The sequence below is a fragment of the Pseudochaenichthys georgianus genome, chromosome 24, assembly GCF_902827115.2.
Source record: "Pseudochaenichthys georgianus chromosome 24, fPseGeo1.2, whole genome shotgun sequence".
In the NCBI taxonomy this organism is placed as follows: domain Eukaryota; kingdom Metazoa; phylum Chordata; class Actinopteri; order Perciformes; family Channichthyidae; genus Pseudochaenichthys; species Pseudochaenichthys georgianus.
Genome location: NC_047526.1, coordinates 29519978 through 29541390, shown reverse-complemented (window position 1 = coordinate 29541390; position 21413 = coordinate 29519978). Strand labels below are relative to the sequence as shown.

At 39.9% G+C, this 21413-nt stretch overlaps 1 protein-coding gene and 1 non-coding gene across 2 annotated transcripts; one reads left to right on the top strand and one right to left on the bottom strand.

The window, feature by feature from the left end:
• The first annotated feature begins 633 nt into the window (after nucleotides 1-633).
• Nucleotides 634-20316, top strand: rab15 (RAB15, member RAS oncogene family). The gene is made up of 7 exons (XM_034075453.2): nucleotides 634-964; nucleotides 9405-9465; nucleotides 10534-10594; nucleotides 16147-16224; nucleotides 16788-16877; nucleotides 18092-18157; nucleotides 18447-20316. Exons 1-7 carry the CDS (start codon nucleotides 841-843, stop codon nucleotides 18606-18608), a joined length of 642 nt encoding a protein of 213 aa, XP_033931344.1. The 5' UTR covers nucleotides 634-840; the 3' UTR covers nucleotides 18609-20316.
• trnat-ugu (transfer RNA threonine (anticodon UGU)) lies at nucleotides 18297-18369 on the bottom strand. The gene has a single exon. It is a non-coding gene; the product is annotated as a tRNA-Thr (tRNA).
• Nucleotides 20317-21413: the final 1097 nt, after the last annotated feature.

Below are 21413 nucleotides of genomic sequence, written 5' to 3'. Positions count from 1 at the left end.
TAAATAATGTTTTAAGGCCTTAAATACTAATTGTATATATGACACATTTATAATGCACTTTACTAAATACAGTGTGTGTGTGTGTGTGTGTGTGTGTGTGTGTGTGTGTGTGTGTGTGTGTGTGTGTGTGTGTGTGTGTGTGTGTGTGTGTGTGTGTGTGTCGTATACTTCTGCTCCACTACAATGATGTGATGGCTCAGTTACTTTGACGTTTCAGATTAATGATCCAGAATATGATAATGATTAAATATGATAATTGATTAAATATTATATATTTTGATGATATATGAATAGAAGAGGATCAAACGTAATTGATCCAATGGTGAAATTGCTAAGCTTCATTATTTAAAGTGAGTACTTTCACATGTTGTACCTAAAGTAGGCTACATTTATGATAATGCTCTTTACATTTTACTAATAATTGGAGTTTCTGGCATTCAGTAATTCCACATGTGAAAATAGTTATTAACATTATCATGACAATCTTCAAGTCATAAAAAACATCATTCGAATATCCCTTCTTTGTACTAAATAAACCAACATGTTCTCAAACACTTAAGGCTTTTATTTTGAAATGCACCACCGGAAATCCTCTTTTTGATGGGGTCTTACTTGACAATGGTCCACCGCACCCACTGGAGCTGGAGGCTGCCTGTGAATCTGGAGCATCCCCATCACATACCGACCCAGCATCGGAGAACACAAAGAAGCGAGGAGCCAGCCCAGAGCCTCATGTTGAGTTGTTGAGCAGACATGGGATGCAGGTGGGGAGGGATCGGTCATCCATCGCTGACTTAGCTGACTGGGGTTTCTTTTTAATTCAACATTACATCCAACACTATGGCTAAGCAGTACGATGTGCTCTTCCGACTCCTGCTCCTCGGAGACTCTGGGGTTGGGAAAACATGTTTGTTATGCAGATTCACGGACAACGAATTTCACCCGTCTCACATCTCGACCATCGGTAAGACTCTGCACTAACACCACGAGTTATTTTTGGATCCTTATTCACCACATGTGTTAATTAACAATCCCATTCATTTGCATGGTTTTATAACGTTTTCTGTTGATGTTATTGGCGCATCAACCTCCCTTTGTAGCCATTGCAATTATCATTGAAACCCCACAACTACGATGTGATAAGGAATGTAAAAAGGAATTGTTCACATTTAACTAGAACAGCACATTACGTGAAATAAAGTGTTATCTATAAAACCAGCTTAATTGCAATAAGTGGGGAAGCCCTCAGGGGGCAGATCTAACACTTGGCAGCCATGCAGATGAGTTTACACCAACTATCATCATCTGGCACTGATAGTGTAAGCAAGTGCCATGCCACATTTGGTTAAATAAAGGTCCTCAGTGTGGTTTTGTTAAAGACATTTTTGAGGAGACCTAGTTTCAATTATTTCATGCTCAATAACTATGGAACAAATATGATGTTGTGATTGAAGTTTGTTTTCATATTCCCATATATCCATGCAGTAAACAATGGCAATTTAAAGGCATCGGCTTGAGATCTGGTGAACTATTGTTGGCCTTTTTGACTATTTTCTCAAATTACATTGACCAAATGATTCAATTAACAAAGGAAACACTTCCAGTTCCTTGCTCTTTTAATTCAGAGTACATAGAGCAAACTAACACTTTATCTGCCCACCTTTAATCATGGATTTGCCACATGCAACCATCCTGTTTTTCACAGTTACAGGAAGGCGGGCTGTGCAGTACATCTACCTCCATAGTTAGGATTCAGTGAAGAGGATGATATGCGCATTCTGACTTTGAGGTGTTGGAAATAAGGATGTACAGTAAGCAGTGTTTTTCTTTCCTTTACAAGCGGTGGTTGTGTCACTTATCTCTTCTTCTTCTCCTGTGGCAACAAAGCTGCTGTTTCTGTGCTGTGTGCAGTAATTGGCCGTGATGTGGAGAAGACGAAACGCAGACAGGCTCGAGGCAAAGTCAGGAAACGTTCCTCCTGGTCGTGATGGATAGATGACTTTTTGTTGGAGAGATATGCTGTAACATGCTGTCGTAATAAGGTCAAGAAGATAAATCATGACGCTGACAGATGGGTCCAGGAAACATAACAGAAAAGACATCGATAACACAATCCCACCATTAATTGGTCATGTTAACATCATTTGGAAGCTTTAACGTTGAATTCAAAGTCTTGAGTGCTCAGTGGACGACCGTAAAACACTTCACAGCCACAGCACGATGCTCAAACTCAAGTTTTATGTTCATCACGCTGCACTTTAAAGGCTTTTATTGTGCCCAATGCTCCAACCTGCAGCTCGTAATACTTACTTACACCGCAGTAGCTATTTTAAGTCAAGCACCTATAGCGCTGTACAGGACACTTCCGCCTCTTGGAGTCGAGCTCACATAACTCTCCGAGCCCTTCTAATGTCTCTAACAAGAAAGGTCCAGCCTGTCTGCATGTAGTGAACCTTTATGTGCTTTTGTTACCGAGTGTTCACAACCACAGCTGGATGCTTATAAATCCGTCTCTTGTGTCGGTGCCGGCGGTGGATTCTAGATATTTGTATTGGACTGAATAGTTGATTGCGTCTGTAAGCCGCCCTGGGAGGTCTTTTCACAGCCATGCGATAATTCAAACTCCTCTTCAGACTAAACAAGCCTAACACAATCTAAAGAGACAGAGAGAGATCAAGAGTGACCACCGCCTGTGCTCTCCTGAGGAGAATCGATACATCATTTCCCAACCTTCATGGTGACAGAGGGATATAAATTCTCTCCAATGTCCCCCTCATGGGAAGCTCAATAATTCATCCGTTTCCGACACAGTCCACTCGCTCAGGTTTTTCTCTTAATTATCTCAAAATCCCGCACCCCATAGGGAGTTGTAATCAAAGCAAGTTTTTCCGTAAACATCAGAGGATGAAAAGCTGATGGGAGTCTTATTTAGCATCTCCTGCAGATTAGCTTATAGATAAACCCCAACAACGCATACACTCAGCCAGCACTGGGATGATAACTAGACGCAGATTCACTATATTATGGACAATCAAACATTACTTCTATGTCATTGATGAATATCTTTTTCCAAAGCCAGGCCCTTCACTCTTCTTTCAACACTTTGTACAGGATGTTGAGCTCTGGATGAAGGGTTCGCTCCCTTTCAGCCACAGGAACATTATTTCAGTTCATCCCAAAGGTGTTGGAAGGTGTTGAGTTCAAGGTCTTCACCAAACTCAGGAAACTTTAAGATCCTTGTGATGTACATGAATGCATTTTCATGTTGTTTTTTGGCATTCAATGACAGATCAATGGGAAAACTATTGATCTTATTAAATTAGTTAACAGTCTTGTAGCGGCAATAACTATAACTATGAGTTAGCTGCTGAGAGGCTAAAAGATGCTCTTTGCTGTGACGCGTTCCATGTAAGAGTCCGTAGTCATTTGTAGTCCATGGTGTTTAATAAAGACGAAAACAAACAATATACAACTCCAGACCTGACGGTCAACAGACAGTATCGGAGCTAATTCACCCTCTTCCTACATCATATCCTCCCAACCGGCATCCAACAGGTGACTAAATACCAATAAACCACACCCACGTGACCATTGCCGGAAGTGATAAACAATAAGAATGAAATGCGATGCAAACAGAAATACAAGATAATAATACAAATAATAAGTAAGGCAAAACAAGCATTTTGGCTCCTACAAGTCTTAACAAGTTACGGTATAGTTTAACCTTGCGGTCTTTAAATTCTTTCTGTAATCCTCTTAAAATCTGAAGGATGTTATGGGCTTGTCTTCAGACTATCAAAACATTTCCCACACAAGGTGAAGAGTAGAAACGGCAGAAATCTTCATTCGAATCCGCCGTCGCTGAGTCACAAAGGCATTTTGAATATTCATTGGGCGGGCACTAACCAAAAGAAGCACACCTGGCTTAAAGAAGGACTTCTTCCCTGGTTACAGCTCAGTAAAACGTAACTAATCAAACTTTTACTCCCCTTCAGTGTCAGAAAATCAAACTAGTCCAGAATCATAGGCAGCAGGAATTCTGATCTTACCTGACGGATAATACACCCTCACTCAGAACACCTTCTCTGGCAAAGAGCAGCTGTAGAGATGATTTATTAGTGCTATTCAGTCACACTGCTGAGTTTAATCTTCCTCTCCGTTACCTCTCCCCTCGCCCCCGGAGATTCTGGCTGTCACAAAACCCATAAAGTTCGAGCCGGGCCCTGCCCTACATCACAGCTCTATCAGCAGCTGTCTTCATGCTGCTGGTCTCAGTGGTGCGATGGTCACGGCCTGGTCAAACACTCAGCCCACCGCTGCTTGGCGAGTCTAAAGGGCCGGGCGTCGGATCACAGCCTCCGTGGAGCTCATCAAGCAGGGAAATCAGTGGTGCTGTCATAGCATTGATTTCCACCTGGCTATAGGAACTTTAAAATGTGTCCTATATCTCTGAAAGTTATAGTTGTAGCCCGACCAAATCTGGACATTTTAGGTCAACAAGTTGACAACTTGCGGTCTGAAAAGTGAAGCCAATGTAGGAGTGCCCGAAACCTGTATTCTTTCTGATGGCCAGGAAGCTGCAAACATAAGTCTATAGAAGTCTATCAGAAAATGACCCCACTCCTCACTTCATGTATTACTCTATTAGCATTTTCCTAAAGAGTTTATGGCTATCAGTCATTTAAAGTCTTACTTAATAGAGCAAGATGTCGTGCTGCCATTTATGCTGAAATAGAGGATACAGATATGCTTTAGGGCGTGGCTACTGTGTGATTGACATGTGGCTCTCACACTGTTTCCTAGTTTTGGGTGCTCTGTGTTTTCTATGAACAACTTGAACCCTTTAACAGCGTGTTTTCATGTTCAGTGTTCAGTTATACTTGGCTCGATCCTCCCTCTAATTATGATGCCAGAAAACAAGATGGCAACGACTGAAAAACAAATGCAGAGGTTTTATACCGTCGTCTCAAAACCAATGGGACATCACATTCACTACACCCATTTATTTTACTATTCTCTGGAGCCACGACACACGTTACACAGCTTAACATATGCAGTAGCACTCCTTGAAATCTCTTGTTGTATTATATTATGTCAGACATACAGTATATCTTTGGCGTTTTCTGTACTGGTAGTCATGGATTTGGAATTGTTTTCCTGATGGTCTACTCTTCTGTTTTCATTTGGTTTCACCCTTTTGAAAGAGTCATTTCCATTTCCATCCAACACAGGAGCTTAACACAACGCTTAATCGTTCAGTCAAGATTGATAAAAAGGTCATGATTGAAAACCTGTCCTGCTGTGCTCTAAAGAAAGCAGCTGTTGGCGGTTGTTGGCTGTCCTCGGCTTGTGGTGATAGTCATGGATCTCTGACTTGTTCCCCAGTGAAATTGCATCCATCCGTGCATCCATTAGTGAGCCTGTCGTCATTACCTCCAGCACACTGACACGTGTCACCGCCTAATCCGTCTTGCGTAGTCGAACGCAGTCATGCTGGTAATTTGTCAAGTCAATTTTGGGTGTGTACCCATTAGTTTTTACATGGCTTTCACACTGCTGATTGTTAAAGGCTGCCATGTTAAATGAACTGCTGTCAGTCCCTTGTTCTTTGTGCTTGTCTCCATTGTCACGGTTCCTTACTCTGAGAAGAGAAGAGGGAACCTTTCTGAAAGCCATAACCGCTGAATTATTCTTAAAAATTGACAAATTACAGGGCAGGGGTGTTAAATTAATTGTTTCTTATACTTCGATTTCCCCTGACCCTCTCAAATATTCTCTGTTTCGTATCATATTTAACTGAATATCTTTGTGCACCGACAATACAAGGCATTTAAAGACATCACCTTGGAATGGACATGTTCACCATTCCCTGCATATTAACCTAGACACGGTGTTCCCTTGCAGACCTGTCTGACTGATTCCTGATACTGGAATCATACTAATGAAGGTTGCTATTGAATGGCTGCAGAGCACACACCTGTAATCTCTCTGAAAGCAGTAACAATTAAGACTTTCTACACGTCCTCTCATGCAGGTTGAGCAATTGTGCAGCAAGTGTTCTGCTGTTGTGATGGACGCACCCCGAACCGTTTAAATAATGAACTTGTGATAGACAAAGAGTTATACTTTCACGACAGCCCTTGGGTAATTATTTTTGTTTGCATTTTCTTAGTTAAGAGAGCACCTGGTTCTACTCGGCTTTTATAGAACAATGTATTCAGATTGGCGACGACACAATATATTTCTTTATCAGCAGGACACAGGCAGTGGGGACTGAAATACCTTTTGTTTTTGTAAATATTACTCGAAATGTAAGAGAGGCTTACTGCTGAGCTGTATTTATTCTCATATGACTTGGCTTTGGAGACGTCTTGATTTATTTTCAGGTTTCCAGAGTGGGTCACCCTGGTTGTAGACAGAATTGTACTGTACAGCTGGAATATCCATTAGTCCATGTCTGTACTTTATATTGAAATCAGTCCTGTTTGCTCAGATGAGTCTAGACTAGTCTTTTGTACAGTGCTAATACAGCTGGACAATAACGCAAGAAGAAAGCCTCTTGTTCACCGTCTCCTCTCTCCTCTGCAGCCTCAGGCAAGGCAGACCACTGATTGTTATGCTGACCTTTCAGTGTGAATGCTCTCTAGTCAAAGCCAAAGACCGCCTGACGACTTAAATGAGGCCGCATGCTGTCAAGTCAGTGAGCTCCGTGGAGTCTTTGCTTTACTCCAGCTTGTTTTTATAAAAAGAAGCACAGTGTCTAACACCAGCCCCGCTCTGTCAGCAGTTTCGTTATGTCAGTCTCTTAAAAGACAAACCCTGCAGAAACGCAGCTGTAAAAAGTTAAAACCACAAACTGCAGTTTCTTCCAGTTATCTCAATCGATTGGACTCTCTGCCTCGGAGCGTGATTATGTCAGTTTAATTGGGATGAACTGTTAATTGATTCCTCAGGGATTAGTGTGGTCTAGAAGCCTGTGGTTTTGTCCATTATCGACTTGGAACCATTAGTCTGAGGAGACAGTCATGGACACAGGAGACAAGATATAAAGACTTTAATAGAGGCAGAGTTAATGGTTGAACGTACGTAGCCCCGGCCACACGAGGACGAAAACGGCTAAACGCATAGGATTAATGCCAACGCAATCGCAAAAAAGCTTCCGTCCACACGCAATATTCACCGGATTACTTTTACATTACATTACATTTAGCTGACGCTTTTATCCAAAGCGACTTACAATTACCAATTACAGGGACATTCTCCCTGGAGTATAGTGTCGGATAGTGTCTGCCCACACGAGACCGCTCCGTTTAGCTCCAACCGCTGGAGAAGCTGCAGTACATATGCAGGAGCCTGTACGTGGCGCTGTAACTTCATCCACAAAAGCAGCGAAGAAGCATGGTTGTCATGGTTGCCCTTCTGTTTATTCTCCGCGGTGGGGGCCGAGGGAACCGGGCAGAGTTTTTCGCCAGTCAACGTGTACGTTTAAATATTCCGACAAAATTATAAAAGTGCCGGTCAAAGGTCTTCTTTGTTATTTATTGAGCTTTAAAACAAATGAATAACGACTCTATATAATATAATGATAAAATACACAGAGCCTCTCTTTTTCCTCCCTCTCTTCGGACAGCACCAGTGTCTGTCTCATGCAGCAGCTGATCCAGTAATGAGTGACCCGGCCGACTGTAAAAATAAACATATTTCTAACTAGTTTAGGTAGTTTGAGAGGTGTCTCCGTCCTGTCAGATTAGACTTCACTGGCGTTTATGTCCATATCGAGAGAAAGATCAATAATCTGAATTCAGGGTGCAGTTTACTTTGACGCGGGGGTGAGCAGCAAAGGTGGGGAGAGGCGGGGCTATTGCCTCATCATTATCAGAAAATGATCGTATAGGGCGCACACACGGAGCCGTTGGACCCCCCAGAGCGTTGCGTATGCCGTTCTATCCACCTTGGGACCCGTTATCGTTTCCACAGTTGTTTAGTGCCGTATTCGGTCGTCCTCGTGTGGCCGAACGGTCTATATGACACTAAACAGTAAGGCAAACGACCGTTTTCGTCCTCGTGTGGCCGGGGCATAACATGACTTTCATGACCTGGAAACACACTGTGAAAGGGTTACATTTCTATGCAGAAAATACTCCTCCGAAACCAGACAAGTCGGTGATATCTATGCTGCTGGTAGCTTATATACTTGTCAATGTTGTTAAACTCTTTATCACTTCAGTTAACTTCACGTTGAAAATCTAATCACATGTTGGTACAGCTCAAACAACTCTCTCCTTTTCTTAGCAAATCTCGCTAATTCAACGTTGTTTACACTCCTCTTAGCTTTGCTAACGCTACCGTAGCTAAGTTTATCAAATATATACATAAATAGGTACATCTATATTTTGTTAAAATACTCTTTTGGTCTTTTCCCCACCCTGACAAAAAAGTATAACAATAGGGAAGTCAACAATATATTCTGTAGATTTACTTCACGTAGTAAAAGCATAATAACCATTAATAACACATTAAATATCAAAGTCAAAGTCAGCTTTATTTGTATGTGTTATACATCCAGAAATCTCGAGATACCGTTTCCCACAGTGTGACATATATACATAAAACAAAAACGGCCTAGATAAACGGGGTATACACTTTAAAATGTTAATAATATCAGCAACCTCTCTCTGTTCACTGCAAAAATGGTTGAGTCTTGCCTGTTGTTTTCTGCCTATAAACAATATCACACTCAGCCGTCTGAAATAGAACAGAGATCAGTGAGGTGTGAGCGAGCCCCTCCCCATCTCAGCTCCTCTCATCTCTTCCTCTGTGGTGTTATGCAGCGCTGTTTTGTTGTTGTTGTTGTTGTTGTCCTTTTCCCTTATTTCCTCTTGTGTGATCAATGAACTAAACGAGGACAGAAACACCCGATCATTAGTCCTATCCTCTAACAGGCAGATTATACGGAGGTGATTGGGTCTCGATGCGTTAATGCTCTCTGTGATGTTACTGCAGCAGATACCAGTGAACCTTAAAAAAACACCCGGATAATTGATTTCAGTGTTTGAGTGGAAAGTGTAAACGCCTTAGTCTAAGCACAGCACATAAGATAAGATAAGATAAGATAAGATAAGATGAACCTTTATTAATCCCCGAGGGGAAATTCAGTTGTACAAAAGCAGTACAGCAAAGATTCACACAGATCAATAAAATCTAAAATAAATAACATAAAATCAAGGAAATAATGATAATAATAATAAAAGACTATAAAAATAGGAGATAAATAAAAATAAGAATAAAATAACTGTCAGAATATATACATATTTCGTCATCATCTAAGTTATAAAAACATCAAATACATGTAGAGCTCCTCTGTGGATGGCATATTTACTACCTGTGTGTTTTCTCTCCTACAGGAGTCGACTTCAAAATGAAGACACTAGAAATAGATGGTATCAAAGTCCGGATACAGATATGGTAAGATATTGGATGGAAGGTATTGTGTAGGATATTAAACATTTATTAAAGGATATTACACAACAGTAGTTTTGATAAAGGCCATAGATACCATGACTAACAGTGAGGTCATGCCTTTTGTATTTTGTATTTTACTTGTTTTGTGACTCCAGTAGTTTGACTACAGTAGTTTTAGACTTAATACATGTCACTAAATTAGGACATTTAAATAATAATAATAATGCTTTCATGCAGGAGACTGGAGTCTGTGTCCCTTCATAAAAAAACTTTAATTTAGGCTAGCTTTTAAAAACTAGAACCATGATATTTTTGTTTCAACTTAATTATAATGTAGTTGTGACGAGAAGAAATGCAAGTTTTACTGTTTTTACCATCTCAGTTTAGCCTGTAAGCGTTTGGTAATCAGAACTAAGCCACATAGTACAGCTGAGGGGGATAGGCATGTCTTTTTTTGCAGGTATTCAGTCGTGAACCTACAGAAATGTAATGCGTTCACTTGATTTAATATTTGAAATACCTCAATATCCCCAAAAGACCTCTGAATTACTTGAGAGCTCCATTTCATGAAAGCAAATATGTCCCATTTGATTGGTTCAATCACTATTTTGATTTGTTTTGTCTTCGAGACATTGGGAGATACTTGTGTCTTGAAGTTATATACTAGATATTGTTATTTTATTATTGTATAAATCCCATACTATAATGCTATTGAAGGGTCGGGCTGATTAGCAGCAAAAACTGTGCTCCATGAAGCTCAGAGCTTCTCATAGGATTTTGGAGTCTCATTAATTTAGAAAAACAGGGCAGTACTGTTTTCCCATCAAACGTGTCCTAGAATTCTGAGATAATGATGTTGGAAATTCAGAAAGAAATAGGTCAAATATATTTTGAAACACATCATGAAAAAGAATATTAAGGAGACACAGTATATGCCTTAGACTGCTCATTGAAAGGAACATCTTAATAATGGAACATGTTAGGTGTCTGGTGGAGTCATGTTGTCATATTATAATCTCATATATGTATCTTTTGTATGTTTATGTTTATTTATACTTGTTGTCTTTCCAGGGACACAGCAGGCCAAGAGAGATACCAGACCATCACTAAGCAGTACTACAGACGGGCCCAGGTAGTTTAGCGCTCCTCCATGACTCTGCTGCTGAAAGTTGAATACATATAATCACTACAGTCACGGTAACATAACACATTAAATCACAATTATCTCTGAAATTGAATTTGTTACAGCAATTTGTCTAGAATACTTAGCTCCATTTCAGGTGCTTTGGAAAACCATTAAGTTGATTTTAAAAAGGTCACCTATTATGCAAAATCCACTTCTTCGTGTCTCTTCTACATCAACATGTGTCCCCTCTTCTTCATGTCTCTTCTACATCAACATGTGTCCCCTCTGCGTAAAGAGACTCTGAAAGTTTCAGGAAAAAAGATTCTCTCTCTTTTTGTCCTGATCCATTTCTATAAACCTGTCTGAAAATGAGCTGATCAGATTTTGGCCACTTTATGATGTCATAACGATGTGTTGGCTTGTGTAACCATTAGCCAATCAGCAACCAAGGTAACCCCCCCCCCCCCCCCCTTATCACCTGAATCTCCTCTAGAGCACCATTGTGTTCTTTGTAACCAAATGTCTCTCAGAGGGGCGTGGGGAGGGGCTCCTTATTTTCATCTAAAGTAACAGACAGAGAATCAGCACTTTGGAAACAGGGCTGAAACAGAGGGGATTATGGGTAATGCTGCAATGATCTGTTGGGTGTTTGGAGCCAAACACTTCAGAGACATGTTCTGTATTTATCTGAGACCTGTAATATATTGTTGAAAAACAGTATAAAGGGGTGCAACAACTAATCGACTTAATCGATTAAAATCGATGACCAAATTAGTTGGCAACTAATTCAGTCGTCGATTAGTTGGTGACCGTCATCACGTGTGTTTTACGCGCCGTTAAACTCCAACGTTATCGGTCTTTTTATCGGTACTGGAGACATTTAAAAAATATCTGTCATATGTGTTATTGCTACATAAACATTATATTGCAGTCTTAGTGTCACCAACTCGTTTATAATATGCAAAAAGACAAACAAATGCGTCTATGGTGTATTTTCGATCTTTCCAACCGAGACGAGATCTCTCTCTCCCCGTATGTGTGCGAGGGGGCGGGCAGTTTACACACACGCGGCTGCTACATGGGGTCCTTCTCACTTCTCTTATTTTTCCTTTCCTCGCTCCTCCGGGGCGGTGGTGACGAAGTCGATAGGGACTTGGCTTGGCAACTGGAAGGTCACCAGTTCAAGTCCCGGAAAGACCGAGTGCTACCGAGGTGTCCCTGAGCAAGGCACCGTTCCCTACACTGCTCCCCGGGCGCCGTACAAAATGGCAGCCCACTGCTCCTAACACTAGGATGGGTCAAATGCAGAGAAACAATTTCCCCACGAGGGATTAATAAAAGTCCATCCATCCATCCATCCATCCTCCTCGGTCTCGGTCTCACCGGAAGTTGATTTGTCTGCGCCATCTTGAGTAGCGTCCCAATGGCCTTATTTTTGCCGGAGGAGCGAGGAGCGATAATGGAGGAGCTATAACCGAGGAACCACCAGACCATGGCTGAAGTCGAATAGTCCATTTAGCTTAGGAACCTTCCTAAAGGAGTGAAATGACCTGGAAGTCCCTCAGTGGCAGCCATGATAAGTGCCGTTTGAATTCTCTAGAATGATGAGAATGATAGGAAAGGAGGTTTCAAACTTCCTTTATAACCTCCTTTAGCTTAGGAACCACTGGACCTCCCTAACCGACAGGAGAAGCGAACATGCTGCCCCACAATGCCTTGCAGCCGCAGCATTTGCCGTCACTCAACTGTCGGCCGTTCACGGAAACAACCGATTATGACCGAGAAATGATATCATGAAAGTTACGGTGCTTATTAAGCATTTTAAAACATAGGTGGTAAGTTTCCAAAGTGCTTTGTTTTGAATGTTCATCAGTATTATAATCAAAAAGAGAAATATGAACGTTAGTTTTCACTGAAATGATCAAATAAAGTCAACATTTCAGTCTTTACTGAGCTGTGTGGGGTTTGTTCGACTTTTAAAAGATGTTTGAATGGTGATATACACAGTGATAGATGTTAAAGACTAACGTTTATAATAAATACATTTGTATTGATTTTAAGATCTTTTCATAGTTCATACAATCTTTGGGATCATTAGTATTAATGTGGACCGGAAGGAGAGGGTGACGAGCAGAAGTTTCACTTTCCTTTTTTATTTCAATTCCAACTTTGGTCATGAAGAATATGTTTCTCTGTTGTCCCCGTTCATAAAGCAAAGCAGCAGCATCAGAGCACGGTGCAGAGTCTCCAGATGAGTTTACAGCAGTCCCTCGTTCTTATTAAACATCCATGTTGTAGTCCGCTGTATAGAAAACTGTAGTTTCCATAGTTCCCCCACAGCAGCAGACGCACATTCAGGACGTCCGCTGGCGCATGAGAAACACGTCGGATAGTGAAAGTGCATTCGGATTCTCTAAAGTACCGCAGTCTCTTCTCCTAAATCCTTTTGAATTCTCCTATCCACTATCCCTTAACCCCGTGACGTTTCACTCAGAGGTCAAGGAATAGACGATAGGGTTAGAATTTAGGAGCTGATTTTTAAACTATCCGACTGCAGCCCATCCTTCGATGAAATCCTCAGACATTCGCCCCGCCCCCTTACTGTGTATCGCTCACTGATTGGACGATGCAGTGCATGCACTGATCTGATGCTTCTTGACATGAGAGCCGTTTCCCAGCGGAGTGAAGAAAACACATGAACCTCACGGGAGTCACTCCTCAGTTTATCCCGTATTTTGTTTCATTTAGTTACAAATATGTGATATATCTGAACAACAAAGTGGTCAAAAATCATTTTATTCATTTTTTGGAAACATTTTCATGATCGCTTTTTTCGTTTTACATTTTCATTTATTGTCATTTCCATTCAGTCAGTCATTAAGTGCTATTAAAATCTTAATGTGCTACATATCCACACAAACAAAGTGTGCAATCCAATGAATGTTAATCTAACTGGGTTTTGATACATATCTCTTTTTCTTCTCTGAATTGTTTTATTTCTATTGTGCACTCTAATCAATATTAATCAAACTATTGTTGGTTTTACATTTTAAGAATGGCGTTTATCTTTTTTGAGAATTAGTTCTTATTTTATTTTTATTTATTTGGGTCTACAACAGATGATACAAATGTTTGTGTCAGTAAATGTGTACTAACAGAGGCGGGGGTGTGTGTGGACATAACGGGGACAGAGCTGCTGTCAGACGATCAGCTGTGCAGCGTCATCACAAACGGACGTCGCTTCACGTGAGCTCCGGAGGAAAGGACGTCCCATTGCTCTTAAAACTCATTTCCCTGCTTCTCGTGGTTTCTAAGGCTGCAGTCGGATAGTTTAAAAATCAGCTCCTAAGTTCTAACCCTATCGTCTATTCCTTGACCTCTGAGTGAAACGTCACGGGGTTAAGGGATAGTGGATAGGAGAATTCAAAAGGACTTAGGAGAAGAGACTGTGGTACTTTAGAGAATCCGAATGCACTTTCACTATCCGACGTGTTTATGATGCGCCAGCGGACGTCATTGTGTGCGTCTGCTGCTGTGGGGAAACTATGGAAACCACAGTTTTCTATACAGCGGACGACAACATGGATGTTTAATAAGAACGAGGGACTACTGTAAACTCATCTAGAGACTCTGCACCGTGCTCTGATGCTGCTGCTTTGCTTTATGAACGTGGACAACAGAGAAACATATTCTTCATGACCAAAGTTGGAATTGAAATAAAAAAGGAAAGTGAAACTTATGCTCGTCACCCTCTCCCTCCGGTCCACATTAATACAAATGATCCCAATACGTATGATTGTATGAACTAAAGATCTTAAAATCAATACAGATGTATTTATTATAAACGTTAGTCCTTAACATCTATCACTGTGTATATCACCATTCAAACATCTTTTAAAAGTTGAACAAACTCCACACAGCTCAGTGAAGACTGTGAAATGTTGACTTTATTTGATCATTTCAGTAAAAACTAACGTTCATATTTCTCTTTTTGATTATAATACTGATGAACGTTCAAAACAAAGCACTTTGGCAACTTACCACCTATGTTTTAAAATGCTTAATAAGCACCGTAACTTTCATGATATAATTTCTCGGTCATAATCGGTTGTTTCCGTGAACGGCCGACTGTTGAGTGACGGCAAATGCTGCGGCTGCAAGGCATTGTGGGGCAGCATTTTCGCTTCTCCTGTCGGTTAGGGAGGTCCAGTGGTTCCTAAGCTAAAGGAGGTTATAAAGGAAGTTTGAAACCTCCTTTCCTATCATTCTCATCATTCTAGAGAATTCGAACGGCACTTATCATGGCTGCCACTGAGGGACTTCCGGGTAATTTCACTCCTTTAGGAAGGTTCCTAAGCTAAATGGACTATTCGACTTCAGCCCTAGCGTCTCTCCATGCTTCCCTTGTGGGAGGGACTAGTCGCAGGGAAACGACGCAAGTGAGGGACGCAAGGAATCCATTTAACCGAAGTGAGAAGGGCCCATGCATACAACACACGGCGGGGATGGCGGAGAAAAGCGCTCCAAGGTGGGGTTAAATGTTACCCGTCTCGATGTGGACAATGCTCGTTGCCAATAGTGCAATAAGTGTTTAGCATGTGAGGGCGGTAACACGAGCAATTTGTCTAAACATTTAGCAAAAGTGCTCCACATTCAGACGGAGGAATGCACCGGGTTCGACTGTCTTGCTCTGTAGCTCCCCCATCCACGAGTAACTTTTCCACGTCAGCAACACACGGAGTTAACAAAATTATACAAACATGGGTTAAAGATTAGAGGTAACTGAGTTATTTATTTTGTTATAGTTTCATCTATTCTGTTTACAATTATGTTATCACATTATTTAATACGATTTGTTAAAACACTGTTGTTTCTTTTTATGTGAAATATTATTTATTTAATTTAAATAAAAAGCAATGTTAGTTGTGTTCACAATTTGTTAAGTTAATTTAATAATATATGTATTTTTGAATCAAGTATTCATCTTTATTGTCTTCATTGTTAGTTTCCACATGCCTAAAACAACCTCAAGTTAAATCTAAAAGTTGATGGCTAAATAAGAGCGTTTGAGAAATTGTGCAAGGCATAATAGTCCGAAAAATCGATTAATCGTTTCATTAATCGATAGATTAATCGATTATCAAATTAGTCGTTTGTTGCAGCCCTAAGGACATCTATTGGTTTAAAGTTTTTAATGCTTTAAACCATCCACATTGTGAAATTATTTTATATCCCAGCATTGACATTGTAAGTGAGGAAGATGTTTGCCAAACACAACCACCAACACTGACATGGTTGTGTATGAACCATGTCTTTGCTGAAATTGAATTGTCCGTTTACCAGAAACTGCCTTATAAATGTTGTTCTGTTCCTGTTTAGTAATTCAGCAGATTTCTCATTCAGCCGGTGGCTAACAATGTAAAATAAATTGTTGGTAGAGGCTGCCAACTTCCTAAGTGGCGGTGTGGATTTTTTACAGGAATCGTGGTATTGTCTCCAGCTTTTAACTCAATAGTGCACTAGTTCTCATCTGTTTGTTTTTAAACATCTCTCTTCAGGGAATCTTCCTGGTGTATGATATCACGAGTGAGCGATCCTTCCAGCACATCATGAAGTGGGCCAGTGATGTGGATGAGGTGAGTCACAGAGATTGGGTTTTTTTCTTTCTTCGCATTATCGAAAGAGCAAAACTGACACGAACACTCACTGTGAAAATGCCTCAGTTTGACAAATAACAGATGTCTGACGTGGTGGGATAAAAACCAACCTGACGGACACGGCTGCGCTGTTTTTATCGTAAACCATCTTCATTTTCAAATACCATTTGAAAGTGTAGTCATACATATTGGATGGAGAACATTTATCATCTTGCTTTGTCCCATTTTTCTATTGACTTTGAGTCTTCACAAAGCAATCTCATCGTCTGGCCTGCTTCTCCCTGACATTTCCCAGATGATTTTATTTGATTAATTTAGTCATGATGGACCTAATTTCCTCTTTGTGTCTGACCGAATATATACACTCTATTTATTTTGGCACGTTCCCATTTACTTTTAATCTAGGTCTCATTTCCTGAGCGCTGTGTTTTCTCTCCTCTGTTGACATTTGGAATCTCTCTTCCTATCTCTGTTGCCCTTATATCATGCTTGTCTTTATATATCCCTGGTTTTCTTTATGTTCACACGACAAACCCCTGCAGTACGCCCCGGAGAAGATCCGGAAGATCCTTGTAGGGAACAAATCAGACGAGGTGGACAAGAGGCAGGTGGCCACAGAGCAGGGTATCAAGGTGGGTCAAACACTGGCTCTGTGTTGTCACTATTTCACCAAATACAATGTTCTAAAACACATCATAATAATGCTGATTTTCTCCACCAAAAGGGTGTAACCATTAGGCTCAGTGTGTTCTGTAAGAAATGAAGGTAAGAAAATGTTTTCAAATGTGGATGAAAAGGTTGATACCACCATTTCAGACAGGGCTGGAGAAAGTTAGCTTAGCATAAACATATAAATACCTCTGAAGTTTACTCGTTTTCCAAAGTGTATCTTGTTTTTTTATCCTGCTTAAATGTGCTGTTAAAACAACAGTATTTGATAATTTTGCTAAGTAGCCTTACAAGCTAAACTAAAAGCTTGTGCAAGTCACAGCTGTTGATACAACAAGTTACTCTGTCAACCCCTATTTTAAAGGTGGGGTAGGTAAGTTTGAGAAACCGGCTCGAGATACACTTTTTGTTATATTCCATGGAATGCTCTTAACATCCCGATAGCAATGAATATCTGAAGTGCTTTGACAAAAAATCCATAAAAAAATGTCCTCTGTGGAAGCCGTAATACTGTAAAAAGCACGACCAATCATCTGAGCCGGCCCGGTTAAAATAACTGGATGGCCTACCTCCTGCCTGTCAGCCTTCCATCTGTGCACAAACTTATCTCGTGCCCTCATTGGTCATGTGCGCGTTCGTGTGTGTTGGAGGAGGGGCTCTGTGAGGAAGTGGCAGATTTGTTCCGGCTGTGTATTTTCAAATTCTAGAGCACTCGAGCTGGTTTCTCCAAAATGACCTACCCCACCTTTAAGTCTTTATGCTAAGCTAGGGTAATTGCCTCCCTGATCTCTCTGTGAGTGGTCTCGATCTAGACTTGGCAGGAAAGTCAATAAGCCTTTTTCCCAAAATGTTGGACTTTGGGAAAAGCTAATTAATAAATGTTTAGTTCTCAACGTTTATAATCCTTTTCTGGTGTCAATATTTGCATAGAAACTTTGGGCTTAGTTTCTGTCAGGCATTTGTGTCAGCTCTAAGCCCCCAAAGCATTAAGCCGACCTCAGACAAAGACTCACTAATGCTTCACTGCTGTCGCCTCACATTACAACACACATTTTCCATTCAAGGTGGACCTGTTTGAAAGTAAATAATGAGTCAGTTTTCTCTTGCTTCAAAAAGACCAAAGCAGAACATTTCTCTTTCAGGAAAGTAAAATGTGTCACTGTTGTTTATGTTGCAGCTGGCCAACGCTTATGGAATGGACTTCTTTGAGACAAGTGCCTTCACCAACCATAATATAACAGAGGTGAGTTTAAATAAGATATATAGCCATGTACAGGTTTCTAACAATGTTTAAACAATGAATGCAGTCATGATTATATAATGGGAGGAAATTACATGATTACATGTACGCATTGAGTACAGTTGATTAAATTAAAGTTTTCAGGCCCCAGTGAGAATTGAACTCACGACCCCTGGTTTACAAGACCAGTGCTCTAACCACTGAGCTATGGGGCCTTGACGGAGTATACCTGAAACTATAATCTATTTATAACTAGTTATCCGTCTTTATCATGGTGTTTCTATTTCCCAAGACTTTCACAAGATTGGCTGAACAGGTTCTAGCTGCCAACAAAAAGGACCTGGATCTTCTCCGGATGTCGGGTAATGAGGAGATTAATCTGGCTGCTCTGGAGGAAGAAGAAGGACTCTATGAACGCGCAGCAAGCGACGAGAGCAAAGGCTGCTGGTGTTAAAGGAACTGTTTGATTTAGAAACTCTTGTTATTAATATTATATTAGACACTTTACAGGCCCTGGGTACATTTTGTCTGCTTTGGTGGTTAGTTGAAACAAAAAGGAACATCAAGCTGCGACTTTGAAACCTACTAAACCAGAAATGCTAGCGCACAATCTCAGAGCAGTTTCAAGGACAAAGGTGGACACATTTTGCCACACAGTGCCAAGTGTGTGGTGTTTCAACAAATAGGTCCACATGTCAAAGTATCCTCAAAGAGACAGAATTATTATGTCTAAACAAAAACAATTCCTGCTCAGATTAGTGTGTTTTAGATGTAACTAAATGCAAATCCATGTCCACTACAAATTCTACAATTGATAACGCTAAACACAAACCTCCAGGAGTGCTGGAAATAAAGATTCTTTTTCTACAGACTTTGTACAGTACCCTGATATAGAGGATGTTGAATGACTTTGTGAATTACCCGCCACTGACTTGAAACTTTTCACAGTGTTGAATTTCTCATTATTCTCCAAGCGCTGTCTCAGATATTGATCATAGAGCTGGGTGCCTTGGAAATCAACAAATTGATGAGATGTTGCCTTCATCCTCCACATTCCTTTATGTGTGGGTATTAGCACTCCTGCACAAATAGCCTTTCTACCTTTTAATGCATTAGATGTAGTGTACGAGTTTGACCACAAGAGGGGGCTACATGCATTGCGAAAACAGCACTGGAGAGGTGTTCAGTGATAATCTATTTTCCTGTACTACTTATCTGTTTGTTTTTGGATTATTTGCATTCGCAATGACTACCTTTAATGCGATGAAAGGATTTAAAAATATATGCAGCAATTCTTCTTTTTTCTTTCATGCAAATACTGGCTACAGAGGAGGTTTTGCAACTTGTAATATTATCCATGTAAGACCATGATCATTTGCAGTCACAGTATAAGACAAGTGATTAACTGAGGAAACATTGTAGCAAAACGCGATATATTTTTCATTTTATAGTTTTTATTTATAGGAGAAAAAATACACTATAGTACGAAAACTTCCTTTTGCATTGTACATACCGACATACAGTTATCGTACATTGGTATCATGAAAATGCGCCATTCACTTAATGTATTCCCATTATAGGGCTGTAAAAAGTGATATTCTAGGTGGTCTGAATTATTCCCTCTGTGAAGATAACTCTGTCCTTTCTCACTGTTTTGTAAAGAGTCCAATGTAGAAGCCATTTCTTTTTCCTTTCCCCTCAGACGTAAAAAGGGACAAGTGAGAGTTTTGCATGCAATCTACTCTTCTCTCCTTTCTCTTATTGCAACTTCAATGAAGTTAATAATTATCTGACCGTGATACAAGGAGAGCATTTTGACCAGAGTTGCCTGTTTGAGACTTAAACAGAATGACCATCGTCCGACTAACTTTGGCTACTTTCTTTTGCAACCTAGTAATAATAAATGCTACTTTAAAAAAATTAAAAAAACGTTGTTAATCTGTGCACTGTGTGAAATGGCAGTATGTTGTACTGGATGATGTTCTGGAGTAAGCTCGAGATACAAATGTTTCTGTGTTGTTTTTAAGAACTATTTTTGTTTTGTTATTTTAGACCTCTTTAACATGTATTTGTGGAAATATATTACATGCAACATGTAAAATGCAACATGGTATTCTTGGAGAAAATATGTCAGATGTTTATGAGTAAAAAACTTGCAGATATCTGACTCATCACCAGCGTGTCTTATTGAATAAATTGCAACCCGGTAATCTATTGAAATGAGACGAAGATAGAGAACATAATGCATCCATGTGTTTGAATAATGAGCACTGGATGTCCCTTGAGAATATCATACACAATATAACTACAAAAACGTGCTTATCCTCCACATCCGTAGATCAACATCAAACTTCCTATAGCTACGTGTTTGAACACCATGCATACTGAGCATGAGAGAGTACAGCATGTACTGAAGGCACATTGATCCGTGCTTGTGAATGCATTAGGTAACATTATACAGAATACAGATATGCAGCAGATGCAATCGGGAAGGAAACAAATCAGTAAATGTATAATCTGGTATTCTTCTATATTGGTACATTACGGTATGACTTACTGAAAGCATTCATATGAACTGAATACTTTTAATTCATGTGTTTATCCTCTAAAAGGGGGACGAGAAGTGATGAGTGACAACATGTGTCGCAATTGGTTCAGTTTAATCAATTGTTTTACAATGTATGGAATGGTAATGGAAAAAGACATCAATTAAAGACTGGTGAAATGGCTGGAATAAATATCTGGTTAATGTATCAGAATATTTTTAAGATACTGATATATTTTGGTATGGGAATATAACATTGACAAATAGTGACATGATCTTGTAGGTAAGCGAATCTTACATCAAAATAATATATGTTATGATAAAGTTAATGGAGCAAAACTATAGAAAAATAAAATTGAAAAAACCTTTTGCAAATTAAATCACTAGATAATGATGTTGTTTGGCTAACCAGTTTATTTAATACTGCAAAGGGGATTCACAAGTTTGCTCACAGGTAGTCACAGCTGTGATATCAGAAAACACTTTTATCACAACAACAAAAAGAATAATAAAGACTGTTTTAATGACAAAGAGGTTTTAGTAATTTATAAACATTCATGTTTCATGTTGCTTTTTCATTTGGCCACTAGATGACAGATTAACCTCATTATCTTTGTCAGAGGCTGATTTTAAAGTGTACAGCCCTTTAAATGTGTCATGGTGAGAGAGTTATTAGGCACTTAAAGTGTTATATAGGAAATACAACAATAAACA